At 38.7% G+C, this 25663-nt stretch overlaps 2 protein-coding genes across 7 annotated transcripts in view; both read left to right on the top strand.

Annotated features, from left to right (window-relative positions):
* Positions 1-308: 308 nt before the first annotated feature.
* On the top strand, positions 309-15048 carry pspc1 (paraspeckle component 1). Of its 4 annotated transcripts, none has more exons than XM_051427352.1 (10): positions 309-839; positions 1284-1433; positions 1526-1677; positions 2254-2349; positions 2453-2649; positions 3667-3787; positions 3967-4072; positions 7461-7518; positions 10037-10173; positions 10666-11598. In XM_051427352.1, the coding sequence occupies exons 1-10, from the start codon at positions 456-458 to the stop codon at positions 10897-10899; spliced, it is 1635 nt and encodes a 544-aa protein (XP_051283312.1). In that variant the 5' UTR covers positions 309-455; the 3' UTR covers positions 10900-11598. The 4 variants fall into 4 exon arrangements, 3 of the variants coding, with proteins under 3 accessions (XP_051283312.1, XP_051283314.1, XP_051283313.1); XM_051427353.1 differs by having other exon boundaries at positions 310-839; positions 3667-3751; XR_007888058.1 differs by lacking the exon at positions 7461-7518 and having other exon boundaries at positions 310-839; positions 3667-3751; positions 10666-10810.
* The window catches only part of LOC127378487 (rho GTPase-activating protein 20-like), a 23996-nt gene continuing 12688 nt past the window's right edge, over positions 14356-25663 (top strand). The window contains exons 1-5 of one of the 3 annotated variants that reach the window (XM_051427350.1): positions 14356-14389; positions 17820-17925; positions 21798-21883; positions 25174-25347; positions 25511-25660. In XM_051427350.1, the coding sequence (XP_051283310.1) occupies positions 17854-17925; positions 21798-21883; positions 25174-25347; positions 25511-25660 (482 nt within the window). In that variant the 5' untranslated portion in view covers positions 14356-14389; positions 17820-17853. Of the gene's footprint in view, positions 14390-15597; positions 17926-21797; positions 21884-22681; positions 22809-25173; positions 25348-25510; positions 25661-25663 lie in introns of those variants that run through there. The other 2 variants (XM_051427349.1, XM_051427351.1) reach the window with 2 other exon arrangements.

Here is a 25663-nt window from a genome sequence, read left to right as displayed (position 1 = left end):
CAGAGCCTGGTTCCTCCCCCACCTTAAAACCTATTATTATAATGGGGTGAAAATATAATGGGGTGAAATAATAAGGCAAATGTCAAATCAACATCATTTTGTGCAACAGTAATATGTTTTTTTTTTTTTCTCTTTGTGTGCGTGATTCTATTTTTTTATTATTATTATTTTAAACTTTATTTTAAATCTATTTATCTGATTCCCTCTCCGGAGCAGTAGGTGGCGGTAATGCACCAAAATCCTTCCCTAACCCCAGCACCTCATAGCTGGAAGAAGATTACAAATAAACCCGGTTGCGTCCTGATTTTCCTTCACACCCCCAGACAAAACCGGATGGACGGTCGCCATCTTTGAACGCAGGAGGCGTGTGCACCGTCAAACACCGGTCCTCGAACCTGCTGCACAAAGTTAACCGAATCTAGAGATAGCGGTACAGAACCCGCTCTGTACCGAGCATGGCGAACCGGAACATGCAACAAGCGAACATGCAGACTAGTAATTCTCCTCAACCGGTGAGGCGAGGGACCGACTCCCCGGCTCCGGAGCTGACACCGGGGAACAAAGACAGCCCGGGTCCGCCGCAGCAGCAGCAGTCCCCCGCCGACGAACAAGCGGAAGGAGCCGGGGAAGGGAGCGAAGAAGGCCCGGAAGAAATGACTCTGGATATCACCAGCTTTCGGAAGCCCGGTGAGAAGACGTTCACCCAGCGCTCACGGCTCTTTGTCGGTAATCTCCCGGTGGATATCCCGGAGGAAGAGTTCAAAAACATGTTTGCTAAATATGGGAATATTAACGAGGTTTTCATCAACAGAGAGCGGGGCTTCGGCTTCATTCGCCTGGTATGTACCTCTCGTTATTGGCTTCAAACTGTGTGTTTTTATGTCCCTTTAAATACATTCAGTGTGTCACAGTAGCAATGTGCTTTTATATACATCACCTGCTGTATGTTTAACATGTTTTAGAGCAGGTTAACTAAGTTTACACGCATATTATTTCATGTGCTGTGCGTTAAAATGGCGGTAGGTTACCTGGATGTGGTGTTTCTCCTCTCTTCTGTGACATTATATTGAAATTAAGTTGCTTTTATGTGTTAAACAGACAAACACAGCAATGTATAGTTTGAACTATGTGACTTTAATTGGTTGGTCTTCATAGAAAATACACAGGTGCAACTCCTGGACTGAAGATTAAAGTTTAATTTTAATATTACAGCCCTTATGAATGCTGAAATGTGCCTCACTGGGGTATAAACATCCTTTTCCTTTTCCTCTCTTGTCTTCCAGGAAACCCGGACACTGGCAGAGATTGCTAAAGCTGAGCTGGATGGCACTATTCTGAACAATCGACCAATCAGGATCCGATTTGCAACACACGGTGCTGCGCTGGCAGTGCGTAACCTGCTGCCTGTAGTAACAAACGAGCTGCTGGAACAGGTAATCTTCATAAAAGAGCTTTTGAAATATCTTCTCCATTGTGCTTTGATTCTGTGCAGTGGTGTTTAAACCTGAAAACCTTCTCCCACCAGGCGTTTTCTCAGTTTGGGCCGGTGGAACGAGCTATAGTGGTGACTGATGACCGTGGTCGTCCCACTGGGAGAGGCATTGTGGAGTTTGCAAACAAAGCAGCTGCACGTAAAGCCCTGGAGCGCTGCACAGAGGGAGCGCTGCTGCTGACCACGTAAGGAGTGTGTGGGGATGGAAGCGGGTTGGAGGGACGATCACAGCACATTAGTGTTTGAATTATCTACATTATAGAAGAAATTGTGAAGCAGTGATTCAGATTTGCGAAGCTGTCCCGGCTCTGTAGTCTTCACTGATTATTAAAGGAATATTTCTTCCCAATACGAAGGTTCAGGCTTTCATTACTCGTCCTGTATCATTGAAAACCTTGAGTTTGTACTTAAAACAAATGTTTTGTTGTTAAAAGAATGTATGTATGTTGATTCATGTACCAGTGAGACAATAAAACAACAATCTAGGAGGCCAGTTTTAGTCCATCCATGAGTTTGAAGTCTTAATATGGCACATGGTACGGCAAAGGTTGAGTCAGATTTTATGCTACTAAAAGAATTATGTTTTATTGAGGTTTGAAGAATGTGAGAATTTTAACTCCTAAAAAAAAGGCAGATTTATGAACAGTCACTTCACAGGCAATCACTCTGATCTCAGTCGGCGCCTTTTGTCTTTCATCAATAAAAGTCTTTCTTGTAATATCACAGGAGGTTTAATTTAGTGTTGTCCTCCCTTTCCTCAGCACACCATGTCCAGCCATTGTCGAGCCTTCAGAGCACTTTGATGATGAGGACGGACTCCCTGAAAAACTACTGCAGAAGATTCCAAAGTACTATAAGTAAGTGTTGTTTTAACAATATTTTACCTTTTTTGTCTCGTTCAGTATGAGTAAACCACCGGAGTCGTCGTTTACGTCTATATTTATCTCTTTTTCCTGCCAGGGAACGAGAGCAAATGCCACATTTTGCTCAGCCGGGCACGTTTGAGTTTGAGTACTCGTCTCGCTGGAAAGCTCTTCATGAGATGGAGAAACAGCAGAGAGAGCAGGTGGGCAAGAACATTAAAGAGGCCAAAGAGAAACTGGAGGCTGAGCTGGAGTCAGCGAAACATGAACATCAGCTCATGTTAATGAGACAAGGTAGGTGTGTGTGTGTGTGTGTGTGGACTGCTTAACTTATTGTTTGTGTAGAAAATAAGAGTTTGTGCTGCTTTATTCTCAGTACTGTATTAGGTATCTCACATGTTCTCAGGTGGGAAATCCTAACAATACTCACTTATAACTGTCACCATAAGCTGCCCTGTAGCTGCTTTCAATATCAACAGTGACATTGAATGTTTGTTTTCTATTTTTTAACTATTTAAAATGGGTAAAATCTTCCTCCTGCCCCCCCCCCCCAGAAACAGACTGAGCTGCAACAAGGCACAGATGCTTATCTTGGTAGATTTCTTTGTTTCAGACAAATAGTTGTTTTAAACACTGATATCAGCCCCAAATTCCCCAACAAGCGCATCCCTACTAACTTTATCTTCAATGTGACGATGTGCGATTACCCCGTTCACCTTTCCAGCAGTAGAGAAACACACTGGAGCTTTACTTTGATCTTGAGAAGCTGCAGCATTTACTTCCAGTCAAACTGTAACTTACACTCTACATTTATTAATAAACTGACAACTTAACTGCTCATCTTTTCCTCACTGTCGCTCTCTGACGCTCGTTCTCTCTCTGTCTCTGCCACACACCTACAGACCTATGTCCTATAGGTAGAGTTATTATTATGTTAGCTTTATTGCGTCGCCTTCATGTCTGCTATGGTTCAACTAAGGTTGATCGGGTGAAAGAGCAACCTGCCACCTGAACTGCTGGAAAGGTTGTAATGTAAAATAAAGTTGAGTTTTCATGAGCAGCATGCACTGGTTCACATTCAAATCTGTCCAAATATACATCTAATAAAAGAGAGATTGTATTATTAGCTTGTCTGAAGTAAAAGGCCTGTTGAGGTAAATAAATGTAGTAATTTGGTGTTTTGTTCAATGTGATTTAAAGAATGATCACTGTGAGTTGTAGGTAATACTGCTTTCCTGTATTATTCCTTATATACATATATCCGTCTGTCTGCTGGTTCCTTCATACTCATGTCTTCCTCTGGTCTTCCAGATCTAATGAGACGTCAGGAGGAGCTGAGGAGGCTGGAGGAGCTCCGCAACCAGGAGCTGCAGAGGCGAAAGCAGATAGAGATGAGGTGTGTTTCCTCTCTTGAGCAAATCATCAGGACAGAGTGAGAGAATGAACATAATTTAGTGTTATTATTCCTATTGTTTAAGTTGACTTGAAGCATAAATCAGTTATTTTTAAGCTCATGTTATCAATTTCATAAAAGACATGGTGTTATGTTTGTTTAATTTATTATTTGTTAGTTATTTTTGACTAATTTCTCTCTTTACTCTCTGGCTGAAGGCATGAAGAGGAGCGGAGGAGGAGAGAGGAAGAGATGATGAGACACAGAGAACAGGAGGACCTGAGACGCCACCCAGATGGCTTCAAACCAAACTACCTGGATAATGTGAGTACAGCTGGAATATATACACATTAAAGCTTATCCAGTGACATTTGTACTTTTGATGCATATTATAGTATCGTACACACACATACAATCAAGAATGACACCAAAATGTGTTAATCTATTCTACAAATGGATACACAACCATAACAGCAGTTCATTTTATGTACATAATGTAGTATTTTAACCATATTTGCCTTGATATACCAACAATATCATAGTATATATGTACTGTAGAGTGATCTCAACTGCTTGTACAGTGTACATACTTCACCAGTATCTTCTGTAACTTACCTCAGGTATCGGTCTTTCATATTACAATAGCTGCTGAGTTTTATACTTTTCCCAGAAGTCTTCGGCCCGATTGGGTTCAGTCAGGTCTTGTTTATATAAACTGCCACTGGGAGATTAAAGCTATTTCATTGAGGCAAATCTTGGGGGAGCGTATGTTGCCCCAAGAAAGATCTGCTGAAAAAGAGCCTAGTTTATCGGCTTTCTTCAGTTTTCTAAAGGAAACACTTTTTGCATTTGAGCAGCATCTCCACTGAACTGTGCTGCTCTGCGTGGATTTCCTATTTCCTCATAGTTTGATAAGTAATGCCTATAACATCAGTATTTTTGATTTATTTGTAATAACTTTCCTGTATTTTAATAGTTGTGGTCAGGCTGCCATGGTAACACATCGCTGTAATACTTTGGTTCATTGTGTCAAACTACACATGGGATATGACAAACACCCACAACTAACCACAAACATTGTATTGTTTCACTTGTACAGTTTTTATTTATGAGCAATTTATTATTACTATTATGTGTAACTGAAATACTTTTTTACTGTTTCTTTACTGTCTCTTCTTGATCCTTTTCTATCAAAGACGACATGCTCATCCTATTTAGTTTTTTCACACCGTCTGATACAGTGTAATGAAATTCAGCACAATAGCCCCACATCAGATATTACCTCTGTGAGGCTTATGAGGCTCATAATCAAAGATCAGTGATTGGCTGTGGTACCTTTTATGCATTTTGTTACAGAACGTTATTCATGGCTTAGGACTCTCTGTTCTATAAATGTTCGTAACTGTGCACCTTTTATAGAGCAGCTGTAGTTGTTTCCTGTAAGTTTGAGGAGTCTGTATCCGTCTTTATTTTCCATAGTTAACACAAATCAAATCTCAGACAGTGTAGATCTGCTGCATTGGCACATTTTATCTGTTAATTTGATTATAAAAGACAGGAACAAAGTTGGATATATGAATAGAAACAGTCAGTGCAGATTTTAGAATAGAAACAAAATGAATGGAGGTTAATGTATGAGGAAGAAATAGGAGAAGTAAAATGTTAAAAGAAATAGCCAAGCTAATAATAGTGTTTACACAGGTTGATGTGGGAAAGTGACAGTCCGTGCTTCATCTAATAAATCTGTAGACTTTAAAGACTTTTATTAGATCAAGTTGAATTCCAGGTTCTTAACAGACAGTATAAATATGTTAGTGTGATATGTTGTTGATTTCTATGTTATAACTTTTTCTCTTCAAATCCTTTGCTCTGTTTAGAGGTCCTGTTGGAGTCTACATCCTTACATGCACGTAACACAAGCACACACACTAGCGTCTAGGACCATCCGTCCACCTCACGCCGTCCATACGGTCGCCAGCTGTCAGTAGTTCTTCACTTAGTTGACTAATGTGAAATAACACCAACAGTTAGTTATCACTGGACACATGTAGTTTTCAGTAGGTTGATTTCATTTGTATTTTTTTTATTTTGTTTGTTGTGTCATACAGTTGGTGTGATATTTACTAGAGTACAAGTAATACACTTTACTTTCCTAACAGTAATAGTCTAAAGTCCACATTAGCTTCCTTTTGTTCACTTGAAAAATATAATTTGATTTACATTAATATAAAATTGTATAAATATTACTCCACCACTTTGATATAAAAACAAAGCACATTGATGCTCATAATAAACTATGGGATGTTAGAGTCTCATAACCATTTTATATTGAATGCTGACTGGCTCTTTGTGGTGTTACTGTAGTTTGTGGGAGGATTATTGTTAGAGTGATATATAAATGCCATCTGCTGCCATCTAGTGCTTCATCCACTGATGTTAGTGCCACAATGATGTAGGGTTTCATCTCACTTACAGCTATTCTTATTATAAATGCAACATATTGATGATTTAGCAGGTAAGTATGTAAAGGTTGAGCATCACAGTATCTGAAGTAATTCAACATATTTTAACGATCTTGATGTTAATAAATTTAACCATCACAATGAAGACCATAAATATATTTTACATACATCACTATTGTTTGTGATAAGAGGGTTCATTAGTGGTAAAATGCATTGACCCATTATAGTGACTTTATAACGTTTCATGAAGAATATTATTAGGTCGTTCATGTCCAGTTGGTTTCAATGATCTGGATTAATCCTTGTTTAGATGTTTCATTGGACATTTCCATTAAAATATTTAATCCTAAAACAGACTCAATCCAGGTCAGTGAAATCCATTATTGTTTAATCCTATTTATTTTTTGTATTTGCAAGATACATTTTGAAACACAGAGAGAGAAGATTGTGTGAATGAAATGTTTACCTAATGAACGAACACAACAATAAAGCATCTCCATGTTTTGTGTTTGGGCCTTGACACACCAACTCAGTCGTCATTCAGCAGCTGTTCAGCACCATTAACTGTAGTCGACCCGTATCATCTTATAAGCACTTTGAATCAGACGTAGTCCAGCTTTTCTTCCCTCACAAGTAAAGACCTTGGCCTGAGAATAACAGTGCAAAAACAAGACCATTAAAATAGATTAACAGTGCCATGGTAGGTAGGTTATACTTGTATGCTGGTGGTCAGCGGAGCTACGTTGATGTGAGGTCTTTGTTTAGGTGGACTTGGTGTGTCAGGGCTTTTTGTGTGAATGGGGTGAATGTAGTAAAGATTATTGACATAACTTTTAATTTGTGTTTAGTCTAGTAGCTGACAAGATAAATGTTTTAACTCTAAAAAAAACATACATGTGTGAATAAAATAGCCTGAAGCCCATTTTATGTGGCTTATTGTTTTATTAAGATTTGTTTGCCCACCTCCAGACGATTTGATCTGATGTAGGCTGAGTTTGCAAATTGGTTTCTTGTTGTGTTTGCAGTAAATAAAATGTTTCTGCCTTGCCAGAGTTTAAATAGAGGCATTAAAGCTAAACCTAAAGTTCACCTAATTAGAGTCCTAAAGAGCCGTGGGCAATGTATGCAGCTGTCTTCAGCTCTGGGTGTAAAATCAATACTTATACAGTGTGAGTGTATTGTAGGCTAGTCGCTAAAGATTTGTACTTTAGTTAAGTTTTTATCTCAAAGCTCTTCTTCACTTCTTTCAGAGAGAACAGGAAATGAGAGTGGGTGAGCTGGGCCCTCGTGGAGCCATTAATATGGGAGGTACGGGCATGATTGTGTGTAAAGATACAAAACCAGATCAAGTGACGATAACGTGAATTATGACTGCCTTTATGTTATTTAACACCATTATTTGTCTTTCATCCCAAATGACTGCTTCTCAACAAGATGTATTCAGATGTTTTGGAAATAACACTTTATAAACATTTGGTGTAAAGTGGACTCACTTGGGATGCAATGCAAAGGAGAAAAGAAACCATAATACACCACATGACAACGTAATGTCTATACTAACAGAATATATCGTGTGCTGAGCGAGGTTGTTATTGTTGGGGTGAAGTTTCATAGTTTGAGAAATATCTGGTCCCTGAGCTCTCGTCCTCATTTATATGCAGATTTAAAATAAGGTTGGATAATGTGCTATGTTTCCGTTCAGTTTAAACATGTTTATTAGCTGTTGTAGCCTTTGAGATTATCTTTTAATACATTTCTAAAAGAATCCTAAAGGCTGCAGTATCTATTTGGTAAATCATGGTAGAAAATAAGAGACTAACGCTGCTGACTTTGATCAGTAATGAAAACTTTGTACTCCACAAAGTAAATGTTGATCTGCTGAGTGCAGGATGAGGGGCTGGGGACTGATGTTTGAATCTATAATGATGGACAGATTGTTGAAGGTTCATGGTGGCTCTTCACCGTACAGATATCATAACCTAGGATTGCACATCATCTCTATAACTGCAATGTTTCTTTTGTATTTATTTCTTTAGTTGCACAAACAGTAGCATCCATTTACCTAAAATGTTAGTCCGGAAGAGGGGTCAGTTATTTAAATTATTTTGTCTTACTTTAATCTTGGCTGCTCTGTCTGCAGTAGTATGTATACTTGTATGTTTGTGTAGCATGTAAATGAACATATACTATATGTTGGACAATTGTCACGTTTCCATCCAAATGCAGTGCAAAATTTACCCAAATAAGTACAAGTAAATCGGAAAAAGAAAATGCGAATGAATCAGTGTTTTCACCCACTACTGTTGAGGGAATATTAGGAGCTTGAGGCATTGAGATAAACAGTAGGTGGAGCTGATTCTCCAGTCCGATGCCATTAAACCTTTGCAGAGGAAGAGGACAGTAATCAGTAGATGAGATTATGTAATCAATGGAGCACCAGTCAGATGTCTTACTCTTTCTGCTTGTTTCATGTAGTAATTTAAGGAATGTTAGTTTCCTTCTCCGTGGATGTTTAAGTTTTGTTCCCCATGCTGTATTCACTAATTATATTTCCATTGCACATAGCATTTCGGTTTTGTTTGTTTATACAGCACTGTTAATTATGTGTGATGATTAAGTCCTTCATTCATTCAATCAGTCAACCAGCACTAGTCATGTTGGTGGAGTATTGTATTGTTTACGTCATAGTGCCTAATTTGCTAATATCTGAGGGAATATAGTCGAGCAGAAGTAAGGCTGACTGATCAAATTTTCTATTTATATTTCTAAATAAAAGCCTGATGCTAGTTATTTACATTAGCTGGAAATATCCTCCGGTCCTGGTGCTAACATTGTAGTCACACCAGACTAATAACCAAAAGTAGCTACTTTTCTGGCTGCTATAACTCCCAGCGCTGGTGCTTTTGCAGACATGGTTGATACGTCTGTATTTCACAAAGTGGGAGATATCGTCTGAGTCAGAAATGACCTTTATCTTTGACCTGGAATTACAGGTTGTAGACTGAATGGTTTTTCCGACTCAGCTACTCGTAATTATGGTTTAAACCATAAAGCTCACTTGTCCGTGCTGTGTGCGGTTTTCATCGATCATCATTTTGCAACATGTCGGGATGTTGCAGTCAATTGTCCAATTGTACGTTTTAACCTTGTTATATTTTTTTGCTTCATTCAAATCTGTTTGTAGATCCGTCAGATAGTGGAGCATCCAAGTCTGGGTTTTTTGATAGTTTCCGATTGAACATGTGATGTTTGTGCAGGTCTGACTGCTTTTTGAAATGTTGTTCTCTGTATGCTCCATGAGTAACGTGATGTGCAATCCAAGGTTTAGTTAACAAAAGATGTGGACGTTGGCACTTGACCTCAAAGTTTAGTTGTCAAAGTGAGAGCCTCTGATTCTGTTAAACAATCTGCTGTCTGTCTATTTCACCTGTAAAATGCAACTATAAGTGTCTACTTTAACATAATATACCGTCTGTTGACCACTTAAAAATTAACATTGGCTTTTGGTTGTGTTGGTGTCATATTTATATAAATGAATGAACAGGGTGTTGAGTATATAAATGTTTTATAAAGGACTTTCTTCAAACTCTTAAGTGTACCTTTTAAGATGGTTTTTAAATGAGTAGCGAAGTTGTACTGATCATAAATGTTAATCCTCATCAGAAGACCGATAATCATATTACCTACTGACCAAAAGCCAACGTTAACTTTTACTTTGAAGTCAATGAGATTAGTTGTAGTCTTAAGCTGCTGTTGTTGCGGGGCGTTGGGTGCGTTACACTGACCCACCGAATGACAAACCAATGCTCCGTTGTTTTGCGTGTAGATGGCTATAACCAGGCCTCTCCGGGGCCCGGTGGTAACCAGGGTCAAATGATGGGCATGAGTGGAAGGGGAGGAGCCATTGGCCCAGAGGGAGCTACAAATATGGGGACACCATTGATGTCAGAGAATGGAGCCATGGTAATGTATCAGGACAAATAAGCTTATCTCTCAATTAGTCTTGGACATTAAAGACATTTTTTTTTCCTATGTAGAATATTTTGCGACAACATTGCCTCAAACTGATTTAAAATATAAAAGTTAATCAGTTTGCATCTAATTAATTCCTAAATAAAATAAAATAGTGCTTGCATTTACCGTTAGAGGCCTTATTTTGAGGTAATAAAATCTATATCAAGTTCTAGAAAATGGATCTGAAAACTGTAGACTTAACTAATAGTCTTATTCTTCTCTCTCCCTTTGTCTGTTTGGTTCACACACGTTTTACTCTCGGATGGCGGCACTTGGATCAAACTAAACCCTGACTGATGAACTTTGAAATCTTTTTTCTGGATAAACTCTATTTGTGTCGGACCCCCAAACAACCTCCCCGTGCCTTTTTAATACAATCGCTCTTTCGATTTCACATCATTCTCGGCCTTTTCTGTTAACGCTGACTCCATGATACAACAGCGAAGCGATAGATACTCGCAGGGTGGGACAATGGGGGGCCGACCAGAGGTTGAGTCCCCAAAGCAACAGCAACAACAGCAGCAACAGCAACAGCAGCAGCAGCAGCAGCAACAACAGCAGCAGCAGCAACAGCAGCCATTGGGCCCCCAAGTTGGAGCAGCCCCAGGATTTGGCAGGGGGAACCCAGTAGGGGGGGTCTTTGATGGGCCAAATAACAAGCGCCGCAGATACTAACTTGGTTCAGTTCTCATGGATCTTTGTTACCGTCCCATCCCGATATCGACTTTTTCTGTTTTCCGCGATTCACCTCCCTGCCATGATGTGGATACCTTTTGCTGAAAGAAAATCAGATTTCTTTTGTCGGTTTTGTACATAGATAAAACTCTTTTTTTCCCCTGTATCTCAAGTTGTCACTGAGGGATTTACTTGTGACAAAACTACAGGATAAAGCTTTGTATGTACACTTGTAATGTTTATACATCATAGTTTTCACCACGTATGTTCCTCCTCTATGTTGTCTGAATGAAACAGTATCTTTTTTTTGGTGTGTGTGCTGAAGTTTCATAGCATTTTCGAGAAAGGCCTTTTTGGTTAGACAGCTTTGCAGTTGTTCTGCCTGCTGTGGTCTTGGATACACTTTATTAAACTGCTCTATAAAAAAGATAAATTATATTGGATGGTGATTAGAGTGAAAACACGATTGCGGATCTCTCAAACTGAAAAGTGTCACACCAAAAACGAGAAAAGTTCCTGTAAGTAAACAATCTAATATCTACATTCAGTCATACATTCCTCCGTTTGTAGATATTTTTGTCCTCTCCTTTTAAACACTGTTACTGAAACTAATTCCATGTTCAAACATGTAGTGAATGTTTTTGCAGCTTTGGAGCATCCTGTATTTGATGATTAAGAGAAATAAAACTTTTGTAGGAAGCTCTGTCTCGTTGTGATTTTAAAGAATTGCCCATTTTTCCTTAAACTTGACCGTAAATGAACCAAATCTGGCTAAATAACTTCAACCACCAAATGCCTGAATCCCAGATTCTCAACCTTGTGGCTTGTTTTACAGTCAGAGCTCAGTTCTGATCGAGAGTGGCTCAAATGGCTTGTGGTTAGAATAGATTTTATTCTCTTTTGTAATTTACCTAACATACACTATCCCACTGAATTCCACCTTCTTGCAATGTTACTGCTTTGTCTGTGAACACACAGCTAAAACAGATTCACTATCAAGTAACTTTAATTCCTTTTACTACCTTTAACCGTGTAAGTCTGATTGTTTTAAATGGTATTTGCGATGAGAAGTCAGAAAGGTGTTTTTTTTTTTTTTTAATGTACTGCGAAAACATTTTAAATTGCCACATTTTATATTTTGATAAGGGTCAAAGCACATTATATTATTGCATGACAACAAAGAAGTCAGTAATTTGACACAAAATATTGATCCTCCAGAGTCTATTATCAGAACTATAATAACAAAATAAGTGTATATAGATGTAGGTATCATGTTGGCATATGTTAAGTCTCCTTCTATCCTAATCATATTGCCACACAAGATTGTTTATATTTGAACGGTTGTGTGAATCCATGTAATATATTCAATGACAATGTTTTTTTTACTTCATAGCCTTAACACTACAATATCTGCACATTGTAATTATGGTGGGGTTAAGAACAGGGAAAGATTGTGGTTCATAAACGGTTGAACTTCTTCCAGCATTGGCACTAAATAATGATATTACATTGTGAAATCATCTAATGGGCCACAAACCAAATGTGGAAATCTCTCAGATTTCTCTTTGACAGAGCAGCTACACTTAGACAGTGCAGATGCATGTTCAACCCCATCTAGTGAAGGCTGTGGGTGTGGCTGAGTTTGGAGACGGAGTGGTAGAGTTGTCAATCAGGTGTATCTGTGTGCGTGTTTGACCCATCTGGAAAATGATGCCCTTGACAAACATTGTACATACCAATTATATGACTTACAGGTCAACTGTTGTGGAGTGGACACCTTCATGTGGCCAATATTTCACTTTTTTTTACTCAGTTCTAAAGGACGTTTGGCGTTCCTCTGTTTAGGCCTTCTACAATCCATTTTTTAAAACTACTTCACAATGTTCTCTGGAGAGTGTTATCTGTGCACGTAGCATCGGTTAAAACACAAACTCTGGCTCTCTGTTTGCTCTCTTTGTTTCACTGGATCTTGGACATGTGATATATCCTGACCAGGTGTCATGGAATCTAAAGAATAGTTTTATAACAGGTAAATACATTTCATTTTCTCCTCTCTTGTATCTTTCTGCATATTTCTCTTGAACTATATTTTTGCATAATCTGCCTTTCTATGTGCATAAAGCATTATATTAGTGCTTCTGCATCAACATAACACCACCCGGTTTTACCACAATTACTGTGAATGTGACTTTGTAGGAGTTCAGCAGGGCTCTGACTTTATCATGACATCTAATGAAACGATGAGAGAAAACGGCTGTGTGTCTTATGTGTATGTATGTGACATGTATAAGTAATCATATGTGTTTATAAGGGATTTGTGTACAGTAAATAGAGTGAGTTTCAGACCTATACTCATACTGATGCTGGGTCACATGATAACTTAAAGGCTCTCTAGTTATTTGGGCTGTAAAGGCAGTTTATGGATTTCAGTGAATGTACTTTTATTTGATACATTTTAGGGATTTGGGCAAGGACAGCAGTCAAAGAACCAGGAAGAACATTAGAAAAAGGGATCTTCAGAAATGGGTTTGAATTTAGGCGAACACAATGCAAGTAGTCACAGGCACAGAGTACCAGCCCTTCGGACGTTTGTCCACAGGAGTACCCTTAGTTTTATTGGGTACTGCTGAGGTGCTCTCCCCTAAAGTCAGGGTCAGAGCTAATCAGAGGCAGAGTATGGGTGGGGGAAAAAGTACTGCCAGTGCAAACAGTTTAACGCTAAGAAAAAAGGGTTTAAAATGTCCAAACCCCAAAAGAATCAGGGTTATGTTGTGGTTGGAGTTGTGCTGAATCAGCATACTGGCACCTTTTTTTTGTCCAGTTCAGGCTCTGGGGGTACATTGTAGCGACACATGAGATGGGTGGGATTTATGAGAATATGTCAACAGTGTTTGGGAAGATGTAATGACACAGTCGTATAAGAAATGATACTTACCAAATCTTAGTCCATTTTAAACCTGTGGGTTGTTTGAAGAGGAGCAGCTTTTGAGAACTTCACCAGCTTCACTGTATTTGAAAATCATATCTGTGCTTACATCAGGCCGAGCATTCATTAATGGTCACTCTAATTGGATTTGGAGACCTACTTTTATCATATTGACAGGATAATAGCTTGTTTTTCAACAGTAATTGCTCCACTGGTCTCTAAAAATCGATGTTTGGTATCAGCTGCAAAGATTTTGTCATCGTCTGTCAAGTATGACTTGGCCAGAAAACCTCTTATAAGTTGTTCTAAAACCTTACTTTGATGTGAACATCTATATATAAATGAGGCCAGACAGGCGATTTCCCTGAAGTGACTGAAAGTTAATTTGTTACTGCAGATGTTACAGTGCACTGTCAGTTCATCAATACAGGAACACATTGTGTTTATAAAATGTTTGCTAATGTATGCTAAGTGTTACAGAATATTTGTTTTAAATATTATTGTTTCTCATCTCTTACAGGCCCCGTTCGTGTACTGCGTCCAGTGAAGGAATAAATATAATAGGTAACACACACACACACGCAGTCAGTACACATTATTGATCGTGTTTTATTCCAGTAGTCTACACCTCTGCATGTCCACTGTAATGTCTTTTAAATGTTATGCTCTGTATGTATGTTCTGACTTCAGTTGAACATATCTCAGTAGAGAATAGTCGGAGTTAGTAACTCAACGACAATCCCTCTTTCTCTGTATTATATTCTTACATTTCTGATATCAATCACCACAAAATGGAGATTTTGTCACTGTGATACCTCATGAATAGAAGCTGTTTCATATTTAAAGGTCCAGTGTGTATCATTTTGGAGGATGTCTAGGCATAATATAATATTCACAGGTATGTTTTCATCAGTGTTTTATCGCCTGAATATAGGAGCTTTTATTTTTGTTACATTAGAATGAGATGTGAGAAGCGGGTCACCCTTCTGCCACTAAATCGTACACACTGGTCCTTTAAGTGACAGACATTGACTTTTCCACTGCTGTTAATCTCAATATTCAAAGATACAGATCCTTACTAATGGAAAGGGTCCATAGTTTAGATTGATTATGTTTATAGAACAGAGTCAGCCACATGAATAGTTTTCAGTTGTTTGATTCCACAGGTAGGTTATCAAAAGTCCTGTTGTATCAACAGTAAATAAAGATGATTTATAAAACCACAGTGCTGTTGATGCCTCTGATTTTGACCTTTTGTTCTCTTGTAAAGTTATTGATTGTCAACGATGTACTATTTGTTTTATACTGTTGATTGGTATATTTACATGCAAGAAAGGTTATGTAACCCCTTAGTTGAGTGATTAACAGTAGTTTCTGTTAAGTCATGCTTATAGATAACTTTTGCCTGTCCTATTAAAACTGATATTATAAATGAGATTAGATGCTGTTACAGTCCACTAAATTAGAGCTTAAGACATTTAATTTGCTATTTGGGTCACGGGTATAATTGATGTGCAGAGGTAATTGTTGTATTGTGGCAGGATCATTGTTTTTTCAGCCTTTGGCTCCATTAGAAGTGAAACTGAAGAAGTTTTATAGTGTTTCTGTTTGTTAGCAGACATAAGGTTTAAAATGCAAAGTATTTGGGGGGGGACAGTCGATGTTGGTTATTGATCCCCCGCTGAGAACACTAACCATCCCTCTTATGCTCGTTTAGTTTAATGAATAAGCATTTCATCTCTCTCTCTCTCTCTCTCTGGGCTCTCAGCGTGATGACTGAATATAGGTGACCGGTCGCAGTGAGATATGAAGGATTACTTTTGCCTCCAACATTCGGACAACCTCTGTGATACAGTCAAAGCAAACTGATTGATGTTTTTAAGGTGGAAGAAGTGTGTTTGTAGCGGGAGGGTTGGGAGCCAGTGAGGAGGGGGGTGCGCGCTGCTTTTCTCTGCCATGCCCAAGGCTGTTCATTATCAACACGAGGGATGCTAATCATTGAAGTGATCCAGTTTTAACGGGGCTGATTGTGGCCAATTTGGGGAATGAATACTCTGGGTCTCCGCAGTCTTCACTTTCTGGCCTGGTTCTTCTTTAGCCCAGTTTGTGGCCCACTTCTGTTTCTACAAGGACAATTGATTTTGGGGCAATAGTTGCTTTGTGCCAAGTTCACAAGCTCCCTTTTAAAAATCTTGACTCCCTCCCCTGCGTAAAGTCAGGTGTTTGCTTGTATCCATTATGCATGTAGACCTAAATGAATCTTAATATTCACTGTAAACATCCTATTACATCTTTGGGACATATGCTTCACAAATCAACGACGACGTCTCGTTTATTGAAGGAGGATGGCTTCACTTAAAGGTTTGAATGCGTCCTACATTACAACCTTATGGCCTAGATTGCAGTCAGTACTATTCACGACTGTATCCCAGAGACACTGGAATCTAATAATGTGTGTTCAGACTGACGTGGAGCTTGGAGCTACTGTACTGACAGTGAGCATCAGACCCATAATCTGATAACGTTTGTCTATTGGATCTAAATAACTTGTTCTAGTGTACAAAAAGTTCCCAGGATTCCTGTGAGTTTGTTCATCTGTGCTGATGATATTGGCTCTACTGTCCTCCTCCAATCTCCCCACAGACTCCAGTGCTGTATGTGTAAATAATAATAATAATAATAATAAAGGCAAAACCAAACTTTTTTACCTGACCTTATTAGTGCCCAATATGTAGAAAGGTACTGTAGTAGTAATCCTTAAGAGTATTATATCATTAGATTATTACTCATGTAAAAAACAGGATCTTACTGATGTAGTTGGTTGAGGTGGAGCTCATTTTGTATATCGGACTGCAACTAATAATTGTTTTCATCATGGATTAATCTGCTTCTGATCTGATTATTTTTCTCAGTCAATTGATTTAGTTTTTAAAAATTCTACAAATGGTGAGAAATGCTGTCACAATAATGCAAAGCCTAAAGTGACACCACCACAAGCCTTTATAGTTCAATTAATGCAAAGAAATATCAAAATTATAACATACATTAAAATAGTTAGTTGCTTTTAACTTAAAGGTAAAAGCAGCAAATCCTCATATTTTGTGATCAACTAATTGATTAATCGACTAACCATTTCAGCTGTACTTGTATATACTGTTGGGTAGTTAATTTATAACAACACATGTTTTATAAGTTGTAAACACAAACTCCCCATGCACTACCAACAGCAGTCAGGTCACAGTAAAGTCATTCCAGTGTGTGGAAACTTACTCTGGTTCTGGTTATTTTAAACGGTGAGTTGATGTCAGATTACACCTGTTTTATTGTTTACTATCAACAGGGGCATTTTGCATTATTTTAGACTATATAAATGTGGAAAAAGATGTAATACGTTTAATTATTTACTAAACTACATGAATGTTCTGCAAGTTTTTATTTTATTCACCTTTACATCAGATAATGAGTTAATTAAATCACTGAGAGTAAAAGCTTCTGAGAAATGTTTGTACGACAGAAGTGTTGATAGTAGACCGCAGATGCAGTCTGATCAGCTTCAGACAGCGGGGTGAAATATCCCTCCTGCAGTTTGTTGTCATTGTTGTTGTTTTTTAGTGTGAATCTGATTGTCTGCTGGATCAATGGAGCGATGTGGTTAAAAATAGGTAGACCTATTTTTCGCCGCGTATCGGCGCCGCCTCCGTTCAGTGCGTAAAGGCGCATTAAGAAGTGGCACAGCAGCTGATAATCCAGACAGGAGCTGCTTTTGGTTACAGCACAGTCTTTCATTGATAGTGGAGCAGATCTGTGGATCAGCTGAGCTTGTTCTCTTTTTAACTTTTTCTTCCCCTCCTCGCAGGTTTTCCGTCTCCCAGCTCGCACACTCAAAAGTTTTTTTTCGGCGACTTCTATCGAGCTTGTGTTGAGATGGTTTCTGTCCTCCGGAGACGGAGGTTATTAATGGGATTTCTCTCTCCCCCGCATCACCTGAGGACAGTCGGGCAGTGAGCCGTCGGGCGTCTGGAGGCTGGATGGACAACATGTCTCCACAACAGCAACAGGACAGCCTCGGCCGAGGCGGCGGGCAGCAGGAGACCAAGCGGGTATGAACTGTTCCCAGTCTTTGTTAATGTCTGTAAGCGTAATGGATCAACTTAAACCAGACTGCGCGCAAAGTAGAGAGACCACGCGCTTTATCAAATTAAAATATATTCTTATTTTTTAAGCTTCTTTCTTTCCATTTTTCTTTTATCAAATGAGAGAAAACCATCATATTCCCCTCTGAGGCAGCACACACACGAATGAGTGTTTTGTAAACGCGGTCCTGTCGGGTGAGAGGTGAGTTCAGTGGCACACAGCCTCCATGAACACAGCCGAACAAGGGAAGTTAGGATGGTGTACAAAATACCGCAGACAACCATAAACAACAGGAATGTTATAGTGGTGCTCAGAGAGGCCAACATATACAGAGAGCTGGCTGTTTGGAAAAAGTTTAGAGATTGAATTAAAGAATTTGTAAAGTATCAAACCAATTAGATGCTAAGAACTCTGATTCATAATAATTAAATCTGTTGACATTAAGTTTAAAATCCTCTCCCCAACTGAATTAATAAGCAGTATAATAAATGGTTAACAACAAACAATGTCGTTGTGTTTAGAAATGTTTTTGTCCACCACTATGAGTCATTCAGCTTCTGTTACTGGTGTATAAACAATGAAGGCTGGGTAAGGCAACATAGTTGTACTCACTATGTAATCCTACCAATACTACAATATGATGTGTCTCCCTTAAACAGTTAATATATATATATTAATATTTTATGCCCAATATTTATTAATTAGGTATTCAGTTATCAGTAAAATGTCATATTTACTTACAACATCATTATAGTGTAAACAATCTATTAAGTACTTTAAATCGCTTATAAATGCTAAATAGTTGTAAAAAAATAACATTTTACAACTAAATTATTAATTAAATTATTAGATTTAATCTCATCTCTATTATATTAGCCCAAATACTTGAACAATCACCACCAACTGGTGAACTAATGTAGCTTTCAACCATTAATTGGTTATTTACCACCATTGTTATGTATAAATGAGGTAAATTGATGTCCTATTGTTACTGTTTACATATGTATGTATGTATGTATGTATTAATATAGATCATAGCTGTATCTCAAAATCAGACCCAAAGGTCAGCAGTTGGGTTGTTGTTTATGTTGGTTTCTGCACGATTCAGAAAATGAATGGCCAACAATATAATCGGTTAATTTAAATAAAAACAGTCAAACATTTGCTTGTTTAAGCTTCTTAAATGTGAGGATTTGCAGCTTTTCTCTGTTTCATATCATTGTAAATTGAATATATTTGGTTTTTGGCAGCAGTGTGTGCTGCGTCCTTGTTTTCATTAATGATTGATACAAGGTTTGGCTCTGGCTTCTCATCTGTACAGTATGTACTGAATCAAAAAGATAGAGGAATACAGTATCACTGCTGGTCTCAGCATGAGTAAATAAATACAGTGGAGACGTATATTCTGTATATTTTGCACAGAATCTTACTTAAAAGGTTAAAGCTGGAAGTTGCGTCCTGGTTCTTTCAGACCTGTTGCACCTGCTGGCAGCATGATGGAAACAGTCTCGATGAATGAATATCCTCTTAAGCTGCTTTGTGTTGAAACACACTCCGTAATGTAAGAGCTGCTGTCGCTCAGTACATCCCACCATTAAACCACGTTCGCTTACGTTGGGTCGTTTTTAGGGGTGAAAGGTAACATTGTCATGTTGTGGATGGAGTGTAAGGAATGTTTCACCACTGTGTGACCTCGCTAAATCAATCATCATACATTGTAAAAATGTCAGAAATGTGTGGACATGCACACTGGTTTTATGGTTCTCTCACAATTTATAAAGACAAATACCTGAAATACAAACAATTCAGGATCCTTCAATGTCAAAATCTGATTAACTAGAAACAGCATTGTTATTTATACTCAGAGTTTTGTTTGCTACAAGTTTGTTTGTCTCATAATCATAGTTCTTATATAATGCTAAGAAAGTAAATAAACTGATAAAACAATTCAAAAACTAAAAAGCTTTGAAAGAATATGGAAAGGCAACAGGTGGACGGAGACAGAGCCGTGTTATCTTCACTGTGTCTTCTGCAGTACAAGTAGACGATTCATGGAGGCATTGTTTAGAGCTGGATACTGGATGCAAACATGGCGGCTCGTAGACTTTACATCACTGATTTTTAAATCACTTTATTCGCCCGAGAAAAGTTTTACAAATATAAAACATCCGTGGATTTAAAAAAATTAATCACAATTGATTTTGTGTGCAGTTCACGATGTCCTGTAAACAGTTTTATAGACGTCTGTTATAATGGTGGTCTATGAGGAAAATGCTCCGTGGCCACTGGGCAAAATTGGAAGCGAGGCGGAGCTGCAGCGGGGTATTTAGCTTCTAAACAATACATCCATTAATCGAGCTAACAAAACTAGCCCACAGTGGTTAGTATTCGCCTACAGTTGTCTCTGTCGGTCGTGTGACCCTCGAAGAATAATCTGTAAATTGCTGCTTCTAGGTGAAACCATTTAAAATGTTTGAATTCATAAAGATCGAGTCCTTTTTCAACCCATCATGGTGGATTTGAACAGGTCCACTGGAGCCACTGTGGTTACACTGTTACTTGTACACTGCCATTAATTATAAAATGTCAGTGTAGTTGGCTGCAGTCAGATAGATAGTGTACTGTGCTCATTCACATCCGCCTCAGTTCAATCCTACAACTCAAAAGTTAGAGTCCCTGTGAACAATAAGAATAATCATAGCAAACACAATAACCTTTAGGTGTCACAGAGTGTGTTATAATCTGACACACAATGAAAGAGCTGTGATTATGTAATGGTTGTTTGTCACCCTGCTTCACACTCACAAATCCTTTTACAATTAGATTAAATGCACCTTTAATGATCCTCGTGGGGAAATGAGGATAATAGGATCCAGTAGAGAAAAATAGGATCTCAATATGGTTGCAAGCAGCAGCTGGTGGGAACAGCGGATTAATTCACTGTGGAAGTGCCATATTTGAGTCTATTCTGATTTCATCTCAACGTAAAAGACTTGCTTCAAGAAGTTAGTTTATGATATTTGACAGACACAATTTTAACACTTATAAAAATACCTAAATGACAGTCTCCTGCTGGCTTTTTCCAGTAGCTGAGGTGTGAGAGAGGTCAGGAGGTCATAGCACAGACAGATAGAGGCTGCTGAGTGCTGAAGGTAATACAGACTGTAAAACGTTGTCACCTTCACGCTCCGACCTTCCTCTGTGTTTAAATTCTCCTGCTTCAACCTGCTGTCGCTGTCCTTTTGGAGGCCACAGGTCCCAATGATGTGATGAATGGGTTGAACATGATGTCTTATGTAACGGATGAGGAAAGTGCAAACATGACATAAGCGTGGAGGAAATTCTGTCTTTGTGAGATTTAAAGCTTTTTAGCTGTGCAGGGCAGTGTGGTCAGTGTGACGCAGATAGAGGTAAATGGTTTCTTTAAGATTATTTTACAGCTGTTTTATGTGTTAAAGAGGTTATGGCCTACAATGACATTTATAAGCTTCTGATGTTAAAAACTTTTATTAAATATAAATATTTTTTGTTTAAAATCCAAATTGTTGCAAATTGAAGGCTTGGTGAACTGCTGGGGCAAAGCAACATGAACTGACTAGAGATGAAGTGATGTTGAGATAAATAAGAGATGAATTTGGTGTTTTTACTGTAATATGAATATTGTTTAAATCTAAAGATAGAAACTTATTTCTTTCCCACAAAAAAAATACAAAAAGTTAGTTTAGATGATTTCTGTTACATTCTGGATACATACATGTTAAACCTGTGTGTTAATAATAAGACATAGTCAGTATTTAGTTGGGGTGAACTTCATGTTGTCTCTCTTTGTCTCTTTTAGCGGATGAAGTCTCAGAGTTATCGGCGCCAGTCCGCCCCGTCTCTGGTCATCACCAAGGCTCTCACCAGGTCCAAGACCCTCTCCAGGTACAGTGGAATACATTTAATAATATAAATGTGTGCTGTGGTTTCCAGTGAATTTACAGCCGCATTGTGTATTTAGCTCCTGGTTTACTAAGGCAGCAGCTTATTTTATAGGTTTATCAGTGTTTTAAAACAAATTATAATGTGGAGATCTAATAAATCCCGGCGGCACATTTCGTAAAACGCGCACTGGCCACTCCTCATTTGCATAAAGTAGAGGTCTAGCTCACTACGCCCCAGCTGGAAACTACCAAAACTGCAACTGCGCTGATTATTTCTCATCTCAAATGTTTTCAGAAACACATTTCAGTGAAATATTTTTATAATGTAACCAAAAATGAGCCGCCATGTTGATGGTGTAGTAGCCTTTTGTTGGTCAATTAACTACAAATACCCTAGTTCACTGATGTAGTGTCTGGATGTTTCTGTGGTGTGACTTCTCTCTACATGATGTCGTATTGTGGCGACAGTTTTCCCTTTAAAACTGAACATCGCACATTGCACGATTTCAGTAAATCCAGTGGAATACTTAACTTCTGTTCCCATGTCCTCTCTTTTATATTATTTATTACCCGAATCTTCCCTTAAAAGCATACGCAGTAATAAACTTTATTGTCCCAGAGGGAGATTTGTTTGCATGCACGTATATGCACTCACACCAATGAGTCTGGATCTATGTAACAGTGTCAGCAGGACAGTTTGTTCAGTGTTGCTATGACAGAAGGGACAAAACACCCGCCAAGGGAGCTCTTCTCCATTTTAAAACTCCTGTATCTAGGAGAGGTGCAAACACACCACTTCGACTGGAACACAGAGCAGGAAACAGAATGATCAGCTGAGAGATATCAGGCGTTATCATCCCGGTTCATGTTGTCAGCCTCCCTTCAGCTGATAGTTCACCACAGACACCAGCAGCAGCTCAACAGGGGTGAGGCAGTCAGTGCTAACATCCTCAGAAACAGTCATACCTCACCCAGTTCTCTTACACAGAGGTCACTGAGGTCACTGAGGTCAGGCCACACTCACACACACACGCACACACGTGCACACTCACACACACACGTGCACACTCACACACACTCACACATGCCCCAGGGCACAACCCAGAGTGAGGTGTTGAATCCACTGGGATAGATAATCCTCCTGTACCTAGACTTATCAGAGGATCAGGCGTCTATTAATAACTCTGCCTTTGAACATATGGACCGAGAAAGTGAAGAAGAAATAACCTAATTAAAAAGCCTCCATACGGGGGCGGGGGGGACACACCTCGCTGAACCCCCACCTGGACTGTCACTCTCACTCAGCAGTCATACTCCCTGTTTTCTACATTTTTTTTCTTTAATTTGGTTTCAATCAGTCTTGAGTGCAACTGAAGTGAGCATGTAAAGATCTGAAAAGTGACTTGTTTACAGCTTGTTACCTAATTTTCCCCTTTCACCCCCTCTGAAGGGAATAATTCAACGTTATAGGAGATACGCTTATTTGCCATCTTGCTGACAGTTAAATAAGAAGATTGATACCACCCTCTTGTGTATGCACTAATTGTGTAACTAGGGTAGGTGTTTATTGTTCCACAAGCTTTGATTGCTTTATTTCTTTTCTTTATTGCTTTTCATTTTCATTATTATATTATTATTTTTGTTTACTGGTTCATGACTATGAGTTGTTTCCCCCATGTTTGCAGTCTTTATGCTAAGATAACTGGGCTGTAGCTTTATAGTTAATATCATAATATATTAATCTTTTCATCCAAGTGTTGAAAAGGAAGCGAATAAGCGTAATTCCAAAAAGGTCCAAATATTCCTGTGAATGGTAACCCGGTCCTGAAGTAAACAAAACTAGTACACAAAATTAAAAAGTCCACTAATAAAGCAAACAGTGATTTTGGAACAATAAACATTCAGTCGCTTGATTTATTTATTTATGAACAATTTTGAAAGATTTCTATTCGAAAAGCAACAATTTAAGGATGCAAGTCTAGATTTGACATTCTGAAGGCTGCAGATTTCCTGACCCCACACTGCACTCAACTCTCAACCGAATCACATCACATATGACTTGAAATTGCATAATACAATTTACATAATGAAGAGTACAGGAGTCCTTTGATCTCTTATCACCAAAACACAACTCAAAGTGGATCATGCAAACTCAATATGTCAGTATTTGGAAGATATATTTGGTGATGAAGGATATCAGCGAGGGAGAGAGACAGAGATCTGAAGTGAATAATCTAATAGTAATCATATGAAACGGACCGTCTTTCTGTTCACAACAGGTCTGATAAACTCTGTAAATCTCAGAGCATCTCCTTTATAAGAAGGAGAGAGGTTTGATCCAATGAGTTAGCAGCTGCTTAGCATTACCAGTCAGTCACGATGGTTGAAAAGTTACAGTATTACATAATGTATGATGTCCACTGAGACAGTGGAGGTGGCAGTAGCGCGGGTTGTATCTGTGTTTTCCTTTTGAACTAAATGACATTAGAGAGTGAGAGAGGATCTTCAGACATATTAAAGAGGATACGCTTGTTTGCACTTCATCAAAAACATATCAAATATGTCATTTTAATATTCAAAGAAGGAAATTATAGTATATTCTCCCAAAATTGGGGCATATGCAGGTCTTCAGATGAAATTTTAGTTTCTTCAAGAAAAAAAAGTCCTAAAAAGTTTTAATTGACTAAACTGTGATATTTCCTCCTGCCAATGTTAGTTGTGCATTCTTTACACACCTATAAACTGAAAATAGGATAGTTGTGACAGTGGATCGTGCTGCAGGAGGCTGTTCAATCATGGCTAGCTATCACAATGGGGAAGTGTTGATTACAACAAAGACTTCAATAAATGAACAAGTTTAGGTTGTGTTTATTTTATTGTTCTATACTGCAGGGAAGTACTTAAAAAATGTGACATAAATGTAAATCGTTGAAAGGCCTTCTTCCCCTCACTAGTTTCCATCATACTTGGTCTTCTATAACGAGTATTAAATTGCATTCTGTGTTGTATTAAAAAGGTCATTAAACCTCAGTTTAACTTGGATATATATTCTGCAGAAACTAGTATGTTAAAGCAGTGCAGGAACAAAAGATTCACCCCAAAGAGGAAGAAAATGATCTTCTTTGTAACATAAAACAAAGGGGTTGATGGGGAATGTAGTCTGAGATTCCCAGTTGACTCATTATACCAGTGTGTGACAATTCATTTAACACTTATTATATTGTGCCACACATTGGAGTTGTGAGTTGTGAATGTGTCAGTAATTTCTGGCTCCATGTGTTTGTCTTCCAGAGAGAGCTTCCTGTTACCTGTGTGCCCAGAGACCTGCCCATTGGTCCAGTCCTACCTCACGGGCTCTGATAGGTCCTTCCTTCTCCACGGACACGCTCAGTTGAAGACCGGGATGCAGAGCCAGGACAGACACCTCTTCCTGTTCACTGACATACTGGTGATTGCCAAAGCCAAGTAAGCACAAGTGTGTGTGTGTTGTTTTTTTTTTTATCCTTGTGAGGGGCAGTTGAGGATCATTTCCTCAATGTCTTTCAGGGGTAATACTTGGGTCTGAGGGTAAAATTAGAGTGTGTGTGCGTTCACACTGGTGCTCACGTCTCTCTCTCTGCGCTCCCAGATCAGCCAACCACTTCAAGCACAAGGCCCAGGTGTGTGTGTGTGAGATGTGGACGGCAGGCTGCACGGACGAGGTGTGTGAGGGAAGCACCAACCCAGACAGGAGCTTCGTCATGGGCTGGCCCACCTGCAACTGTGTGGCTATGTTTAGGTA

The sequence above is a fragment of the Dicentrarchus labrax genome, unplaced genomic scaffold (assembly GCF_905237075.1).
Source record: "Dicentrarchus labrax unplaced genomic scaffold, dlabrax2021, whole genome shotgun sequence".
In the NCBI taxonomy this organism is placed as follows: domain Eukaryota; kingdom Metazoa; phylum Chordata; class Actinopteri; family Moronidae; genus Dicentrarchus; species Dicentrarchus labrax.
Note: the sequence above shows the minus strand (reverse complement) of the source record. Positions and strands in the feature narration are given on the sequence as shown.